Below are 16781 nucleotides of genomic sequence, written 5' to 3' on the forward strand. Positions count from 1 at the left end.
GACCACGAGACTGGCCTTGTGGCCGGCACTTTTGTCAAATTTCTCCTCCCAACCTGAGGGGGGGTGCGAGAAGAAATCCTTTAGTCTGACCAAACAGATTGCTGAATTGAATAGCTTCGGGGGCTATTCAGCATCGCTCTGATTTGAAGCGAGCCAAAGAGTAAAAATAAAAAATCTTTGTTATTTATTTTATTGAAAACTAATATACTTGTCTACCGACATAACATATTATCTATTCTCTACTTGGTCAATTATTATTCGATTCATGTATGAATCGCCAAAAATGAGAAAAGGATATAGTAGTTATAGAATATGATGGAGACATTGGGATTTTAAAGGGCTGTAGAAGAATCACCTAACATTTTCTATAGACGTGTGTTAATTTAGTTCACTGTAAGAATAGAATATTACTATACTATGGGAAACTGTTTATAGAAATAATGCTATTGATTTCACAATTTATATTACGAAATAGGAAGGAATATGTCGATGGATGTGACTATAGAAATTATTTTCAATCAATGGTCCCATATTGGGATACGGAGTGATACCAATATTCTCTTGATGTTAGGAGAAAAACGAGAATAGTCGTCGTTCCTTTTTACTTTCTTAATTTGATGCTTAACATACAATAGTTGTTAAAGGATATATAATTGATAGGTTTATTTAATACTTTTTAAATTATCTGGCAAGGGGATAATATATGCATCTTCAGCTTTATTTACCTCCTTTTAAATTACATGGTAACCAATCAAAGAAAGGAATAATATTGAAGTCAGCATAAGGGATGCAATTGGTTTAACTTGAAAAAGCTATAAGGGCAAAATGTACATAGTTCTATTCGCGGTGCATGTGTGTCTATGAAATCAAAACTACTTTACAACAATCATGTCACTGAAGGCATTAACCCTGAATAGATTTATGCAACAAACCCAAGCAGTGCGGTGATTGCTAAAACAATACCCGGCTTACACATATGATAACAGGAGTGTGTATCCATTCTAAAAACACATGCACAGTATTTGTCTCAGAATTACTATATAACACACTGCTGCTAATACCCGTTCTACACACACTGCAGAGGTTTAGCTGGCAGAACGTGTCTGGACTGTGACAGGTGTAGGGTTCTTTGTTTGATTTAAATGTGTAACGCACACTGCCAATAGAAAATCCAAACAGGACAGTGTGTATCTGCCATTTTTTCTTGCACTGCAGACACAAATGAACTGATGTAACACGTTCAAACCTGCACAGCAGTGACTGCGGCCTAGTACGGAAAGCATTGACAAGACAGTGCGGCCAACAGAAGTTTTAATATAACTGGAGTGCGGATAATTTTCGACTCTCCCTCGTACATTCCTTCATTAGTCCCTTGGGATTTAAATTTAGTAATGACTGCATTAAAGCCATCTCCTTTTGAACCGTAAGATACAGTGGATTCTCCCATGTAAAATTGTTTCTCTCTTTGCAGTTTCAATTTTGGGTGGGGAAACCTTTTTTTTTAAAATGTATGCACACATCAATCACATCAATGTGTGCGGTGTGACATTATGCTTCAGCTGGTCAGGTGTGCCGGGCAGTAATATGACCCTCAGTGCATACCTTCACAGAATGTTACCAGTTTAATGATTATGTTTAAGGTCGCTAGTTTTGGCAGTAATGTGCTGCGCACAGCAACACTATCCGCATACTAGCCCAAAGAGGCAGCTATGATATGTCCCCATGATCCAGTGCATGATAATGAATGGAATTTTGTGCAACGTGGAGTTATAAAAGAGGATGGAGCTCAAAACATTGATGCTTTGACCTAAAGGAGAGACTACACCCCATTGTCAAGTGTCCACCAATTGATTCAGAGTCAATTGTTTAACTGAAGTATAGAAATCCTGTTTTTATTTTCAAATGTGTACACAGCTATTTTGATTTACTCAGTGATACAGAGTTACATTTTTGTGTAAAGTATTTTTAACATGTTTCTCGTTGCTTTTAACCTGTACTGTCATAATACTTCTAAACTACATTGCTGAGCCATGGCAGGCAATTCCTGCAGAGACCAATATATTCCTGGCTCAGTGTGGGCTGATAGATTTGTACGAGTACAACTCACAGCACCACTTCCAGTTTCATTTCTCATTCTTTCTGCAATGTTATGCTTATGCATCAAACCCCCAGCCACAGGTTAGCAGTCACGCTAACCACGTACATGTGTCACTGCTGTAGCTATGTGCTGCGGATTAGCAGTATATCTTAAGGCCTTTATGAGCACTCTTTATCACCCAAATATTTATTAAATAAACTTTACATAACATGGCTATAAAATCAAATATTGAAAGGTAAGGTCATAATCCTGTAGATAATGCTTTGAAATAAAAATATCAGAACATAATTTCAGTGTAATAATAATTTTTTTTTTTTTTTTTTTTCCGTAAAATGACTTGGATATGAATACTTTTTGTAACGAATTAACAGTGGGAGAATATGACTTCAAGCTTGATACGCTTTGGGGTATTACAGAAAGCATTGCTTGTTTATTGCAGACACCTCTGTGAAGTATAAGCAGAAATAAAGAATGCAATGGAGAGGCATTGTGAGGCTCCTACTGCACCTAGCCCTCAAGTGTGTGTGTGTCTGTGTGTGTAAATATATTTATTAGCTGTATATGTGACTGTCCTTTTTAGAAATTTCTGTGCAGTGTATATATTTCAACACACCGTCAAAGCCACCCTCAAAAATCTCGAGCATTTTCTGTCAATAAAGTTCTTTGAATTTATATATATATATATATATATATATATATATATATATAAAATATATATCGCTATTTTCAGCTAAACTAGGTGTGCCAAACATAATTTGACATACAAGAAAATGTAAAATCTTAATCATTTTACAAAGCTAACATAAAAGAAGATTTATCACAAATATCCTATAAAAATAACTTGATTGACTTGAATATATATAGATTGGATGAGAGTTTTTGTTCTTGTATTATAAATTTGGTGCTTTAAGCGCTGAGCCATTTGTCTTTGCAAAGTCTGGTGGTGATTAATCGCGTGGCACTTACCTGAGCGTTTGAAGCTGCTCTTACAAGGCTTTTGTATAGAACCAGTACGATATGTGAAAAATATCTCGCGCTCCCTCCCTCTCTCATTTGAGCTTATGGAGATAACCATCAAGTTTAATACCGTATGGCAATGGTTCCCAAACTAGGTCCTCAAGTAACCCAAAAGGTGCATATCCACTACACGACTAATGAAAGACTGTACGAGAACTACATCGTAATCGTTCAGTAAACTGTGCAGTGTATATTGTGCTCACACTGAACGATATGTCGTTCAGTGCAGGCACCAACCCTCATCCCCGAACCTGCACATCGTGACCATATAGTAAGGTTCGGCAGTATGCTCAAGCGATGATAATTGCCGACAATGACCAGAGGGAGCACGCATCGCTGGTCGTTGCCGGCATATTCACTGCATGATTAATTAACGATGTCGTAATCGTTCAATCGTCCATTTATATCGTGTAGTGGATATGCGCCTTAACAGTCCAGGTTTTAAGACTTTCCATAGCTAAACACAGATGGTTAAATCAAACTAACTGACTGTACTAATTAAGTCACCTGTGCCCAAGCATGGTTATTCTTAAAACCTGGACCATTAGGGTGCCTTGAGGATGGAGTTTGGGAACCTCTGCCTTTATGGACTAAAATTTTGGTGGGTGGATTTAAAACACCCAAGCTACACTTGTATATACTGTTCACCCAATTTCATCAAAAAACATGTGCATGCTATAAAGGAAACTTGTAATGTACTTTTGTGTGTCTAAATTGGATATTTGTCATTTCAGAGCAGGTACCTAGAGAAGCCAATGGAGATAGCTCGTATCGTGGCCAGGTGCCTGTGGGAAGAGGGGCGGCTTCTCCAGACTGCTGCTGCCGCTGCACAGGTGCGTAGACACTTATGATGACTGTAATTTGCTGTGTGTGGCATTTAGCCCAAGCTATTCCTTGTACAAATCATACATGCATCGAAGTGTCAGATTTTTCATAGAAGTCATGGTAGGACTAATGAGTTTTAACTTCTTGACACTTGCTAGAATTCCACCATCAATATTTTATAAACCATACCACAAAATGGCGGTTTACCCTGATCTAATCAAGTGCAGTGGTTACCCTTATCTAATAAAGATGTAGTAACAATAGCCAATGGTCATTTTTGACAAAATATCCACAAATTACTTCTGTTGGTTCAAAAACACCTGTGAGCCTGACCAACATCTGATTATTATTGGAAGTGGTGATTTCAGTGTGATAAGTCAGCCAGTTATACCCCTTTTTCCACCGCTGCAATAACCCAGGTTATTGCTGATTCTTCCAGGGTAGCGGCTCAGTGGAAAAGGGTCCCTGAAAAATAACCCGGGTCAAGTGACCTGGGAATCCAACCCGGGTAGCTATCAGGGTTTGACCCGGTATGGATCTGGGTAATTGTTCGACCCAGGTTATCCGACCCGGGTCATGCCTTGAATGAGCTGATTGGTGGCTGTGGAGCAGTCACTTCCCAAGTTGAGCAGGACAGACCCGGGTTCAGTGTGAACAGAGCTGACACAGAAATAACCCGGATTGAAGGTGCAGTTTAAACTGGGTCTGACCTGGGTTGGAACCATGTCTGAAAACCTAGGTCAATCCCGGGATTTTGATGGAAAATGGGTATTAGATAAAACCGTAGGTGAAGTGTGGACACCATTGGTATTTGTACATGTTGGCAGATAAAAGAACTGCCCATCGTTAAAAGCCCAAGTTGATGTAAATGGAGCGAGAGCTTACACCATGTGAGAGACCTAGCAAGTTGGTGTCTGCAGTAATAAGTTTGGTATCGTGATTCCATCTAATTATGAAAAATGTTTTAATTTAGCAAGGGGGTCCCGCTTCACACCCCACTGCAACTGTGGTGACAGAAAAGCAGCAAATGTTGGAGCAGCATCTGCAGGACGTGAGGAAGAAAGTTCAGGTATTGATTATGACATTTTACATTTCTTCCTATGGTTCAGTCTATTGATCCCTCTGCTAATCACGATCTCCTTTTGCACAGGACCTCGAGCAGAAGATGAAAGTTGTAGAAAATCTGCAGGATGATTTTGATTTTAACTACAAGACATTGAAAAGCCAAAGCGGTGGGTTACTTTTCACTTCTATTGAGGAACTACTCCCCTGTGATATCACCTGAAAAATGCGTTTCGAAGCAATATGAAGATGCAAAATGGGTTCCTTTTTAAATTTAGGAAAAGGCTCATTCTCAGTCAGATGAGTTAGTGCCCATTTCAAGTACTTGTTGAGCGCTATTCTCGTTACAACAAGGAACAGCCCTGAAAAATGAGGCTTCTCTGCCCTTTTATCTAATTTCAACTATTTTGCTGTAAAACTGAAATCTAATTTCTGAACTGTTAAGGACTCATGCTGATCAGCTGCAGTAGGACTTTTCATACAGCAATATTTTAACATTACAAGCAATTCTATATCATTGCATGGTTATTTACAAATGTAAGATTATGTGGGCCTGATTCGTGCTAATACGCAATCGGTAACATCAGACCCATACATACACTTGCACAAGCCCAGACCTTACTTAGAAATTTCTAACTTCCACGCACGCTATGAGACATAACACTGCGTATTTATACATGTCCCTGCAACAGCGTGCGAGCGCACTGGCACACCTGCGTTTCCCTGACCACCTCCCGTCACCACCCACAAACTGTGCTTCCTGTCGATCACTCTGCAAGGGGTCTGCGTAGCCTCTGCGATCGCAGTCCCGATCGCAATAGCTAGTTGCGTATTAGCAACTGCGATCCTTGCTGAATCAGGCCCAGTGTTCCTCTATAGCCCAGCTGATCTATTTTGTGTACTGCTATGTGTCTACCTTTCTGCCCCTTTTTGCCCTTGTAACCCTCTTATAGACACTTCCTCAGCCCTTGCTTTTGTGTTATACCACTTCCTTTCCTTTACAGGTCATGTCTAGATAGCTGTTAATAAATTATGTAATAAGTCATATGTAAAATTAAATCAAGCTGTTAATTTTCTATTTTCATCACTTATTATACACTCAGTGGCTGATTTATTGGGTGCACCTCTCTAGTACACAAGGTGTTGTCATCATGGATCAGTATCTCTAAGGAGTGTTTTTATCATAGTATAATGCAGTAGGTGCAGATTTTTAGGCTGCACATTTATGCTGCAAGTCTTCCAGGTATACGTTTAATATGCCGGCGGACCGGATCTCGGGCGTCAATATACTGACGCCGGAATGTGCCGACGACTATATCCAGAAGAGGATCGGGATACAGTCATTGGCATCCTGAGCCCCACCATCCCGAAGGTAAATTGATCGGGTAAGTGTGATACTTAGCCCGGGGATGGGGGGGTTAGGTTTAGTCACCCCTGGGGGGAGATTAGGGTTAGGTTTTGGGTGTGAGAGTGGGGGTTAGGGTTGGGCATCACCTGGGGGAGGTTAGGGTAAGGCACCCACCAGAGAGGGTAAGGTTAGGCGCCACCAAGGGAGGCTTAGAGGGGGTGGAAGGGTTAGGGTACTTACTTCCTCTGTAGGGATCCTGGATGACCTGGCTTCCGGCGTCTGTCTTGAACTGTTTATTCAGCCGCCGGGATATCGTAACGATTCCGTCTTCCATTCTATCACATACTAAAGGAGCTCTGTTGAATTGCAATTTGGCAACTGTAGAGGCCATTTTAGCACACTTAACTAATTCTCATGTTTACAAAACCATCATGAGATGACGTGCTTTTTAACATGGCATGCTATCCTTCTGGAAGTACCAATTATAAGATGGGTAGACTATGGCCAAAAAAAAACGGATGCACATGGTCCTCAAAAATAGGCTATGACTTTTAAATAATGTTCAGTTAATATTAAGGGACCTTACGTATGCCAAGGAATCCTTCCCCACATCATTACAACCATTTAGATATCATGTCACTGCAAGTACTTGAGACTTCATAATCATTTTATTATGCTGAGTTTTCTCTATGTGACTGACTGCATCATTTGAAACGTCTTAAGTTTTTTGTAAATAAACCTATGGAAGAGCTTCCTTCCTTAAGCCGACACTTGGTTTACAGTGACTCCATAATGTTCAGTTGGGAATTATTTTCACAATGTTGTTCCATCTTTGTGACAGCATTGAGCCGTGACCTCAATCACAGAGCCTGATGGCTGGAGGTGTGGGAATGCTGGGTGCTACTCGTGACCTCAGCAACCAGGTTGTACAAGTCCCTCCCTCTTGGCCCACATGTGATCGGCTGTAGTCGATCCATGCATCCCCTGCTTTCAGTTGCCAAAGAAGAATAAAATATAAAAATTAAAATAGAATGGCTGCAATAAAAAGAAAACACTGCTTATTTTATTTTCTCATTGATGGTTATTGATTCAATTTTGCTGTTTCCCCTGAAACACATCTGCTGTTAGTAATTAGGTCTAGCCTATTGGTTCAAAAGTTTTTAATAATATATATTCTTTTTTTTTTATATATATATATATATATATATATATATATATATATATATATATATATATATATATAAATATATAAAGATGACCCATGTATGACAAATATGCAGTCCAAAATAATTCTACATATGTTCTTTCTCTTCCATCACAGACCTTTCCGATCTGAATGGAAACAACCAGTCAGTGACACGGCAGAAGATGCAACAGCTGGAACAAATGCTCACTGCCCTGGACCAGCTGAGAAGAGTAAGTGTTTTGGTTCAGCATGCGTAGCAAAAACCCAGCTGTCATTATGATCTTCCTTCCCATAAGCCATTAACCTCCTCCCAAAGCTCTCCTGTCCAGTCTTATAATCTATTATATTGTAATAAAATTATCATATTCAATAATAGCTTGTGGACATATATTGTGTTGACAGTTCCTAGTGTAAGAACTTTGGAGGGGGTAGTAGACCCTCTGGGTTTTTTCATCTTACAGAAATGGCATAAAACTATGACAGGTTTATACATTTAAGCAGAGAAAAATTTTGAGATTAAAGCCCATTTAAACCACCCACAGTCCAGTTTAAAGGTTATCACTGATGGTTTGAAACACAGGGTAATGTTTGGGCAGTTTAGTAGAAAATTGTTAAACTAGCCAGCCAGATCTAACTAAACCAAAAACAGGCACTAACTTCTTAGATTGGCATATATAAATTCAATTGGATTAACAGACAGCTGCCTCCACCTATTGTGGAAATGGACCTCCAAAATATGTAACAATTATACCAAAGAGTAAGAAGGTGCTTATCCGTTAATAATAATTCTAAAAAATTACATATAAATATATTATTGCACCAATATATAAATGTTCACATAACCAGCACATGCAATATAAAATGACACTATTAAATGCAATTATTCTATAACCTGCCTACAGCAATAAAAAAGATAAGCTGTGGTTACATAATATAGACATCAGCAATAAGTAAATTAATCTACTCCACAGATCATTTAGATTCAAGTAGTAAACTGTAGCAACTCCGATGTATAGAGCCTCTTTATGTTGCGCACAGTGTTTTGTCAGAACTGTTCTGCATCTATTGCAGCTCCGGAACAGGAGCACAATGGTTTATGTGAAACTTGCTTTGCAGGAACGCAGAGTGGGAGCACTTCGGCTGTGAGTCCTCTTCAGGAACCAGCTTGGACATCCATCCTGTCACAGGCCACCCAGCTGCAGGCCTCTGTCTGCTCCTCCTTTGCCTACGACAGCCCTACCTAAACAGTCATGGGTTCAGGCTTTGTCTCAGTCGGTCCAGGGCTTAGTGCGAGTATCTACCTCGCTACAACAGAGGCTGAATCAACCCTCTATACGTTTGTCTTCTAGACGAGACCCCTCTGTTCCTCTTCTTTCAGGCTATGACTCAGTCGGGACTGATCATGCCCAGAGGAGGATGTGTCTGTGACTTCGGATGTGCGAATATGTGGGCGTCCACATAGCCCGTCTGGTAAAGTTCATTACCATGCCTATCCCGGATGTGTTCCTCCCATCAGCGGTACCTAAATAAAAAGGTTTGCCCTTTCATACGCAAGGCAAAGCCAGGGGACAGTCTTACTCGAAGGTCACAGGGCCCCTCAACTAAGTTTTCCTGGTCCAGAAACCACAAGTCCTGGTTGGCCCGTCGTCCATCTCCCATGTCGGCCAACAAGCCTGCAGCTTGATGGAGTGGACTCCCTGCTGGGACCTTCCAGCATGGGGGACTGTCTATTCTTTGCAGTGACCTGGCTGTTGACTACTTCAGACACCTTGGTAAGAAGTGTAGTTTCACGGGGTTACACCCTCACCTTCTGGGACCGCCCTCCAAGCCAGTTCTTTTCTACTGTTCTTGAGGAACTCCATTCGGTCGCTTCTGGCCTCCCGTGTTATTGTCCTATTTCCTCCTCCTCAAAAAGGAACAGGTTTCTATACCAACCTGTCTCTTGTCCAGAACCTGGATGACTCCTTCTGCCCAATCCTCAACCTGAAATCGCTCAACAAGTACCTCCGCGTACCACGATTCTATATGGTATCTCTTTGCTCTATCTTTCTGGCGATGGAACCGGGGGACTACATGGCTTCCTTGGATATCCAAGATGTCTATTTGCACATTCCCATGTGTAAGGATCACCAGCGTTTCCTCAGGCTTGCAGTGCTGGAGGATTACTACCAGTTCCAAGCATTACCATTGGACTTTCTACGGGAGTGTGTGTGTGTGTGTGTGTATGTGTGTGTGTGTGTTGGCGGTAACGGCAGCGGATCTCAGATGCAAGGGGTACTGTATACTTTCTTGCCTGGACCACCTCATTATTCTGGCACAGTCATCTTCGCTTAACGTTGTCCCTCCATCAGTCTAATCAATGGCTGATCTAAAATCCACAGTCTCTCCATCTCAGGTGATGCTTCACTTTGGAGCTGTACTGGACTCAAAGGTTCAGAGGGTATTTCTACCCAGAGACAAGTTAATCGCACTACATGATAAGATTCGGATCTTCCTTCATCATCGCAGGGTGTCCATCCACGCCTGCATGCAGATCTTGGGCACATTGATATCCACCCTCGACATGGTGGAATACGTTCAATTTCACTCCAGGCCTCTTCAGTTGGAGCTTCTCTCCTGATGGACCCGCTCCCTCCATCTTTGATCTCGACAATTTCTCTTGTCTCACTTGCACAAGGGTCGTCCCTTCTGGATCCACAAGTGGGTCCTGCTCACCACCGAGCTAAGTCTTCAAGGTTGGGTGGCAGTAATGTGACATCACACATTTTCAAGGTTGATAGTCTACTCAGGAAGCTGTACTCCTGATCAACATCTTGGGGCTTCGGGCAGTTTGCAAAGCCCTATCAGCCTTTCACATATCTAAACCATCAAGGTGGAACCCGCAGCAAAGGGACCATGAGATAGGTAAGCATTCTTCATTGGTCCAAGCAGTTCCTTCCAGCTCTGTCGTGGGTTCACATCGCAGGGGTCCACACTTGGGAAGCAGACTTTCTAAGCTGTCAGGACGTGCACTCAGGTTAATGGTCTCTTCACCCAAAAGTGTTCCAGATGTTGGCGAGTCGCTTGGGGTGTCCAGACATTGACATGATGGCCTCTCATCATGACAACAATTTTCCTCTGTATTGCTTCCACACAAGGGACCCAGGAACTTTTTCTGTTGGACGCCCTGGCAGTGGAGTAGACCCTAACGTTCCTCTTTCCTCCGATTTTCTTTGATCCCACAGAGTGTTCACAATTCTATTCAGCGCGATGTAAATAGTGCCGGAGATTATCTGCAAAATTAAGTTGGAGGGCGGCACAGCAATTCTCGTTGCTCCCGATTTGGCCACGTCAAGCTTGGTATACTGAACTTCTCGGCGTCTCCCACTTCGGCTGGACCTTCTATCTCGGGGTCGGTGTCTGCATCCGGATCTCTGCCACCTTGCCTTCACAGGGTGGCTCTTGGGACATCCATCCTGAGGCAAAAATTCTCCACCTGTCAACCGTACTCTGCGGAAACAGAGCAGTATTGCTCCTGACGAAAGTACAATCCTGTATAGAAACCAGTTGAGCCAAGTGCTCCATATCTCTGGACTGCATACTACTCATTCATACTGTTAGTGGCCCATCTGAACTATCCACCAAGTACCCCTCACCCGCTGCTACAGACCGCAGTCTCGTCACCACTTCCATCCACTGAGCCTCTCAGCCTTGCACCCTCAGAGGACTACGTTGAGGAGCGCTCAGAGGATACGTTTCAGCCGCAACCCCTGCCCCACTGTGCTGGTTTGCAAACAGAGAAGATACTATTTCACGGTAGCAATAAGACCATATTGTAGCTTGTCCGTTCTCACCGGATGTAAGCTTTTACTTAACAATCTACAGCATTCTTTCACGGTGTATATGACTGCTCCCACACATCACTATTTGTGTGCTCGTACAGTGAAGCAAGCTACCTATAGGGATACATCCCCACAAGGTAGTTTTTATCCTTTTTATTTTTCTATACTTTTTTTTTTTTTTCTATTTTTCAAGCCTTTCACACAGACAGCGGGTGTGCACCAGTCATCTGTGGTACGCTTTCTGACTTATTCATTCACCTATGAACTTATTGGCAGATCAAACATGTACCTTCTTCAACAGTGAGTGTGCACTGTATAAACTTTCATAATTATATCTCTCTGGACATTAACGTCAGCAGTCTACAGACTATGGTATTTGCGTTATAAACAGGAGTCCTGTGCAGCACTTTTTGTATCATTATTGTGAGTATTATATATTCATTGTTCTATTTTTACCTTTGTTTTTTAACATTATATCATTATGAATTTAAATGAGTCATTTTAATGTATTTACTTGCTAACGATTTTCAGACAATACTCAAAACAAAAAAGAAAAGTATTCCCGATACGGGGCACTCACGGACCAAATATCTGTAATCTCATTATAAGAAAATTAAATGCTTACTACTAATCACCCTATATAATAGTAGAGATAAAAATATTGAGAATGGTTCCAACTTATGTCCATCCAGGTCAATAGGAGTGAGAAATATGCAAATAGGGTGCTAATAATAATGTACACTACCAGATTCTTAATGACCCATATTGTTTTTATTTCAGTTCATAAAACATAACCTTTATTCCTATCTTAAAATTAGGCCAGCAAAATATTTTTATTATTTATATTATATTAAAAAATGTGATGGTGCATTAAAATTATTACCACCATAAATATCTTCTGTCGTCAAATTATTAACTTTATACTGTATATTTGTATACTAAATATTACTATAAATAGTCTTATGACACCCTTGTAAGATTATATTACCTATCAGACCTATGTGCTTCTCTTTAATATCATAAATTATATTTGAACAACTGAATGAACAGGTTGGTCACGAGATTTTGAGGATACTTCACGATTGTGCAATACACTCATAGTAATCAGAACACACACATACAAATATGGAGGTGCCTGTCTGAATTCGAGAATGTGTTTAAGGAGGGGACATCTAGTGTATTATCATGTCTAAGGATACAAATATATTATAGGATATTAAAGAGAAGCACATAGGTCTGATAGTCTTATGACATCCTTGGAAGATTATATTACCTATTTATTATACAAAAATTTAAAGTAATAATTTGAGGGCAGGAGATATTTATGGTGGCAATAATTTTAATGCACTTTTACATATTTTTTTATATAATATAAATCTAATAAAAATTTGTATAATATTTTGCTGACCTAATTATAAGCTACAGACGGGCTCAGCTAGTTTGTTGCTCATAGCGCGTCATTCAGGCCTCTGTGTTGTGACATGGAACGTTACGTGATGGCTGTACTCTGGAGTATCGTGGTGTTCTACAACGAAAGATGAGCCACGGCATGTAATACACGCTTAACCGCTGGGTGGTGAGTGCTTCACTGAAATTTGTACTACTGAAAACCATTCTGTTAAATTGGATGGATATCACTGACGAGTGGGCCAATCACATTCACGCAGTGTATTTGCATATTGCATGTTCGCACAACCAATCTTTTTAATAATATCACATAAGCTCTTAGAACGGGATGCAAATCAGTACACATACATAGCTGTACAGTAGTGTAATTGCCGTGTTCTTATGACTGTATAACCGATACTGTACATTAATTAACGCTCAGCTTTCAATAAGGAAGACACATTTTTATTAAAAACAGCAGCAGGTGGGTGGAGTGCACACGGATGAGCCTGCTATTGACATTGTACTCATTGCCTGCTGTAATTCGCAGACCTCATATCACATACACGACAGGTGCGGCTCTTGATACGGCTGGAGTGTGTGTGCTACATGTTTGGGTGAGCATCTTGCACAGTGCTTGTCCCGTGTTCGAGACCTGGAAAATACATTTGTGTTTTTTTTTAATGTTCACTACAGGATTAAAAAGAAATCACTTGGTGGTGTGTGAGTTCTGTCATTTTATACAGGTATATGTGTTGACCAAGCTGGGAGTGCGTCTTTTTGGTTAACACAGATACCTGTATAAATGACAGAACTAACACACCATCAAGTGATTTCTTTTTAATCCTGTAGTGAAGATTAGAAAAAAAAAAATGTACCTTACCAGGTCTCAAACCCGCCCGCCCACTCTGGGTAAGGCACTCACCCAAGCCTTTAGCCTACACACGCCAGCCATGTCGAAAGCCGCACCTGTTGTGTACAGCTGATGCACTGTGTGTGACTCCTGACTGGCTCCACTGGGCATGCGCAACTCCTGGAGCTGGCAGCCACCACAGTGCCGCAATTGTGTGGCTTAAAATGCATAGTCGGTTTGTAATCCAGAGACCTCTTTCCCACAGACCCCACTACTAGTTTCTAAAGGTGCGTACACATGTAACGATTTTTTGAACGATTTAACTATAACTATGTCGTAATCGTTCAAAAAATCGTTCAGTTTCTGAGTTATAACAATGAACGAAAATCGTTCAAGCGCCCTCCTGTTTGTAGTTCATTTCAGACTGTCCAACATAACGATTTTCATTAAGGGAAGGAACATTTTTCGTTCATTATTGTAAAAATCGTTCATTAAATTTCAAAAAATCTGACAGAAAATCATTGGTTACAAAATCGTTACATGTATGCACCTATAGTAATGAAATCACTATAGTATCTTAAGTCTGGGACAGCGCCGACAGTGACGCAAGTGTGCGGCTTAAAACGCACAGTCTGTTTGTAATACAGAGACCCCTCTTTCAAACTGTCCACTACTAGCTTCTAAGTCATGAAATCACTTTAGTATCTACTGTAAGTCTGAGGTGCACTGTGTGTGACTCCCAACCGGCTCCACTGGGCATGCACAGTACTACAGTTTGAGACTCCATACGCCACAGCATAGCGCGACTAGCAGGGTGCTACGTGGCGTGCTGTATGGAGCGCACACACCACTTTCTTGAGCACACAGTGCATCAGCAGTACAGTGGCATAGAAATACCAGGTGGTATGAAGTTGTGGACAATGTATTGAGTTTGGCAGGATTGAATAGAAGCGAATGATGGTTGGGGAGCATTAGTGAATATTTATCCCGCCTCATTAAAAGCTGTGCATGCATGTGAAATATTTTTATAAAAAAGTACAGGACTTACATACTTAATGTAATTATTTAAAACTTTATTAGACATTCTTCTACAGCTTCAATGAGGAAAACACTGTACTATATTGTACCGAATTACCGCTTCGGTCAGTCAATCATCGGGCGGTGATACAGAAATGGCATTGGAAATCTGACTCATGCGCTGTGTAGTTTAGGAAAAGTGACACCAGGTGGCCAAAAAGTTGCATTACATGTTATGATTTTTTTCCAGTGCTATGCTACGTTCCCTTACGAAACATTCTGTGTGGCGCGAGATGCATGGCGCGCTACATGGTGTATGGAGCAACGAACTAGCTGGGCCCATCTAGGAATACAGGTCATGTTTTATGAGCTTAAATAAAAACACTATGGATAATTAAGAATCTGGTAGAGTACATTATTAGCACCCTATTTGTAATTATATATTTCTCTCTCCTATTGTCCTGGATGGACATAAATATTGAGACTGGTTCCAATTTATCTCTACTATTATTTAGGGTGACTAGTAGTAAGCATTTAACTTTCTTATAACGAAATTATAGAAGATAATTGGTTCGTGAGTGGCCCCATATTGGGAATACTTTTTTCTTTTTTGATTTGAGTTTGGTTAACTATATTCCTGGGAGCACCTCTTGTATTAGAAATTACATTAGACCTAGATAAAAGGGGAGGAACTTTGTGATTTATGGTTTGTGCAGATATTTTGTCTTGTGGATTTTGGCGGAAAAACCAGTCTGTGTGTACTTATTCCAGCAAGTCGGTGGGAACTGTGGACGGCTAGTCATGGCGCATGTGCTGAGCAGCTTTGCAGGGCGGCCATATGGTCTTCCGCCCACACTTTCATCAAATTATGTTATGTTGGTTTGATTCCTTTGCATTCTTGGATGCTTGGTTCGGGTGTGGAGTATTGAGCGCAACACAGGAGTATCCCCTCCCTTAGATGGACTGCTTTGGGATGTCCCATGGTTCCCAGTGTCCTCTACGGATGATGGAGTAAAGGGGATTTTTTTTTTGTCCTTGCCTGTTAAATCCTTTTCTCTGGAGTCCATGGTTGACACTGGGTGCCCACGCTGACACACCTGGTCTGGTGGGGTTTTTTCTTCTTGTCTATTCTGGCTCTCTTCTCTCTCGGTGACTGTGTGATTGAGATCATTCATTGTGTGATTGTGTGTGCTGGTCTTCCTTCTCCTCTTCTCCTTGTGCTTGTACCTCTGGTTGAGGGGGCAGGGTATAGGGGAGAGGGAGCCTGTGGTGCTGGTTAAAAAAGATTAGTTTAGTACCCAGGCTCACCCTGCTCCACTCTATACCCATGGTTCCTTGAATCCTTCTCTCTGAAGTCCATGGGGGAAACAACAGGTAAGGTCTAAAATCCCCTTTTTCTTAGTGCATAACTTTTGTAAGAGCAGCACTAAAGACCATTGCCATAATTGATGGGATTGGTGTCATGATGATAACTACAGAGATAATTTATTGTGTTTTCGGCAGACCATAATTGGTGATCTGGCTGGTCTCCTTTCTGCCATGGAATATGTCCAAAAGACTTTAACAGATGAGGAGCTGGCAGACTGGAAGAGAAGACAACAGATTGCTTGCATTGGGGGACCACCGAATATCTGCCTCGACCGACTGGAGAACTGGTGAGAGGAACAGTACGCACAAAAAGAGAAGTCCAAAGGGTCAATCAAATTAGGTGCGATGTGCCGTTGCAACGGCACCGCATCTCGTACCCTTCGCTTCCTGAGCCTAGATTTGCATAAATTTGCTCGGAGCCCTATAGGGCTGCGAACAATATTGGGCGAATCCAGGCTGCTGCGATGACTACCACATACGAGATCATCGCACCTAATAGAATTGACCCCCAAGAATTAAATAAAATAAAAAATAGGATCCTACGGTCTTCTGCTTTTAGACAGCACAACATACCCAATTTAATGGCTGCTTTTAAAACCATGATAACAATGAATCTCGGTTACATATATTTGCGAATATGTCTATACATCATCTGCCACTTTTGAATGTGCTTCCACTAATACTGTGTGATCCTAACTTTGATCAGTGTGCATATCAATATTGGGCCAGCTAATCCCACTTGTGGACCGGGTCCCCCAAAAGCTACATGTGACACCCAATGGGTGCCTCCCCAAACAATG

At 41.2% G+C, this 16781-nt stretch overlaps 1 protein-coding gene across 3 annotated transcripts in view; it reads left to right on the forward strand.

Moving 5' to 3' along the window:
- The window catches only part of STAT3 (signal transducer and activator of transcription 3), a 133812-nt gene that overhangs the window by 71681 nt on the left and 45350 nt on the right, over window positions 1-16781 (forward strand). For all 3 annotated transcript variants that reach the window (XM_088442455.1, XM_088442453.1, XM_088442456.1), the window contains 5 exons: window positions 3850-3948; window positions 4914-5009; window positions 5091-5172; window positions 7672-7766; window positions 16117-16268. In XM_088442455.1, coding sequence (XP_088298581.1) covers window positions 3850-3948; window positions 4914-5009; window positions 5091-5172; window positions 7672-7766; window positions 16117-16268 — 524 coding nt within the window. The remainder of the gene's footprint in view (window positions 1-3849; window positions 3949-4913; window positions 5010-5090; window positions 5173-7671; window positions 7767-16116; window positions 16269-16781) is intronic.

This window comes from Taudactylus pleione, unplaced genomic scaffold (genome assembly GCF_031769625.1).
Source record: "Taudactylus pleione unplaced genomic scaffold, aTauple2 ptg000018l, whole genome shotgun sequence".
NCBI lineage: Eukaryota > Metazoa > Chordata > Amphibia > Anura > Myobatrachidae > Taudactylus > Taudactylus pleione.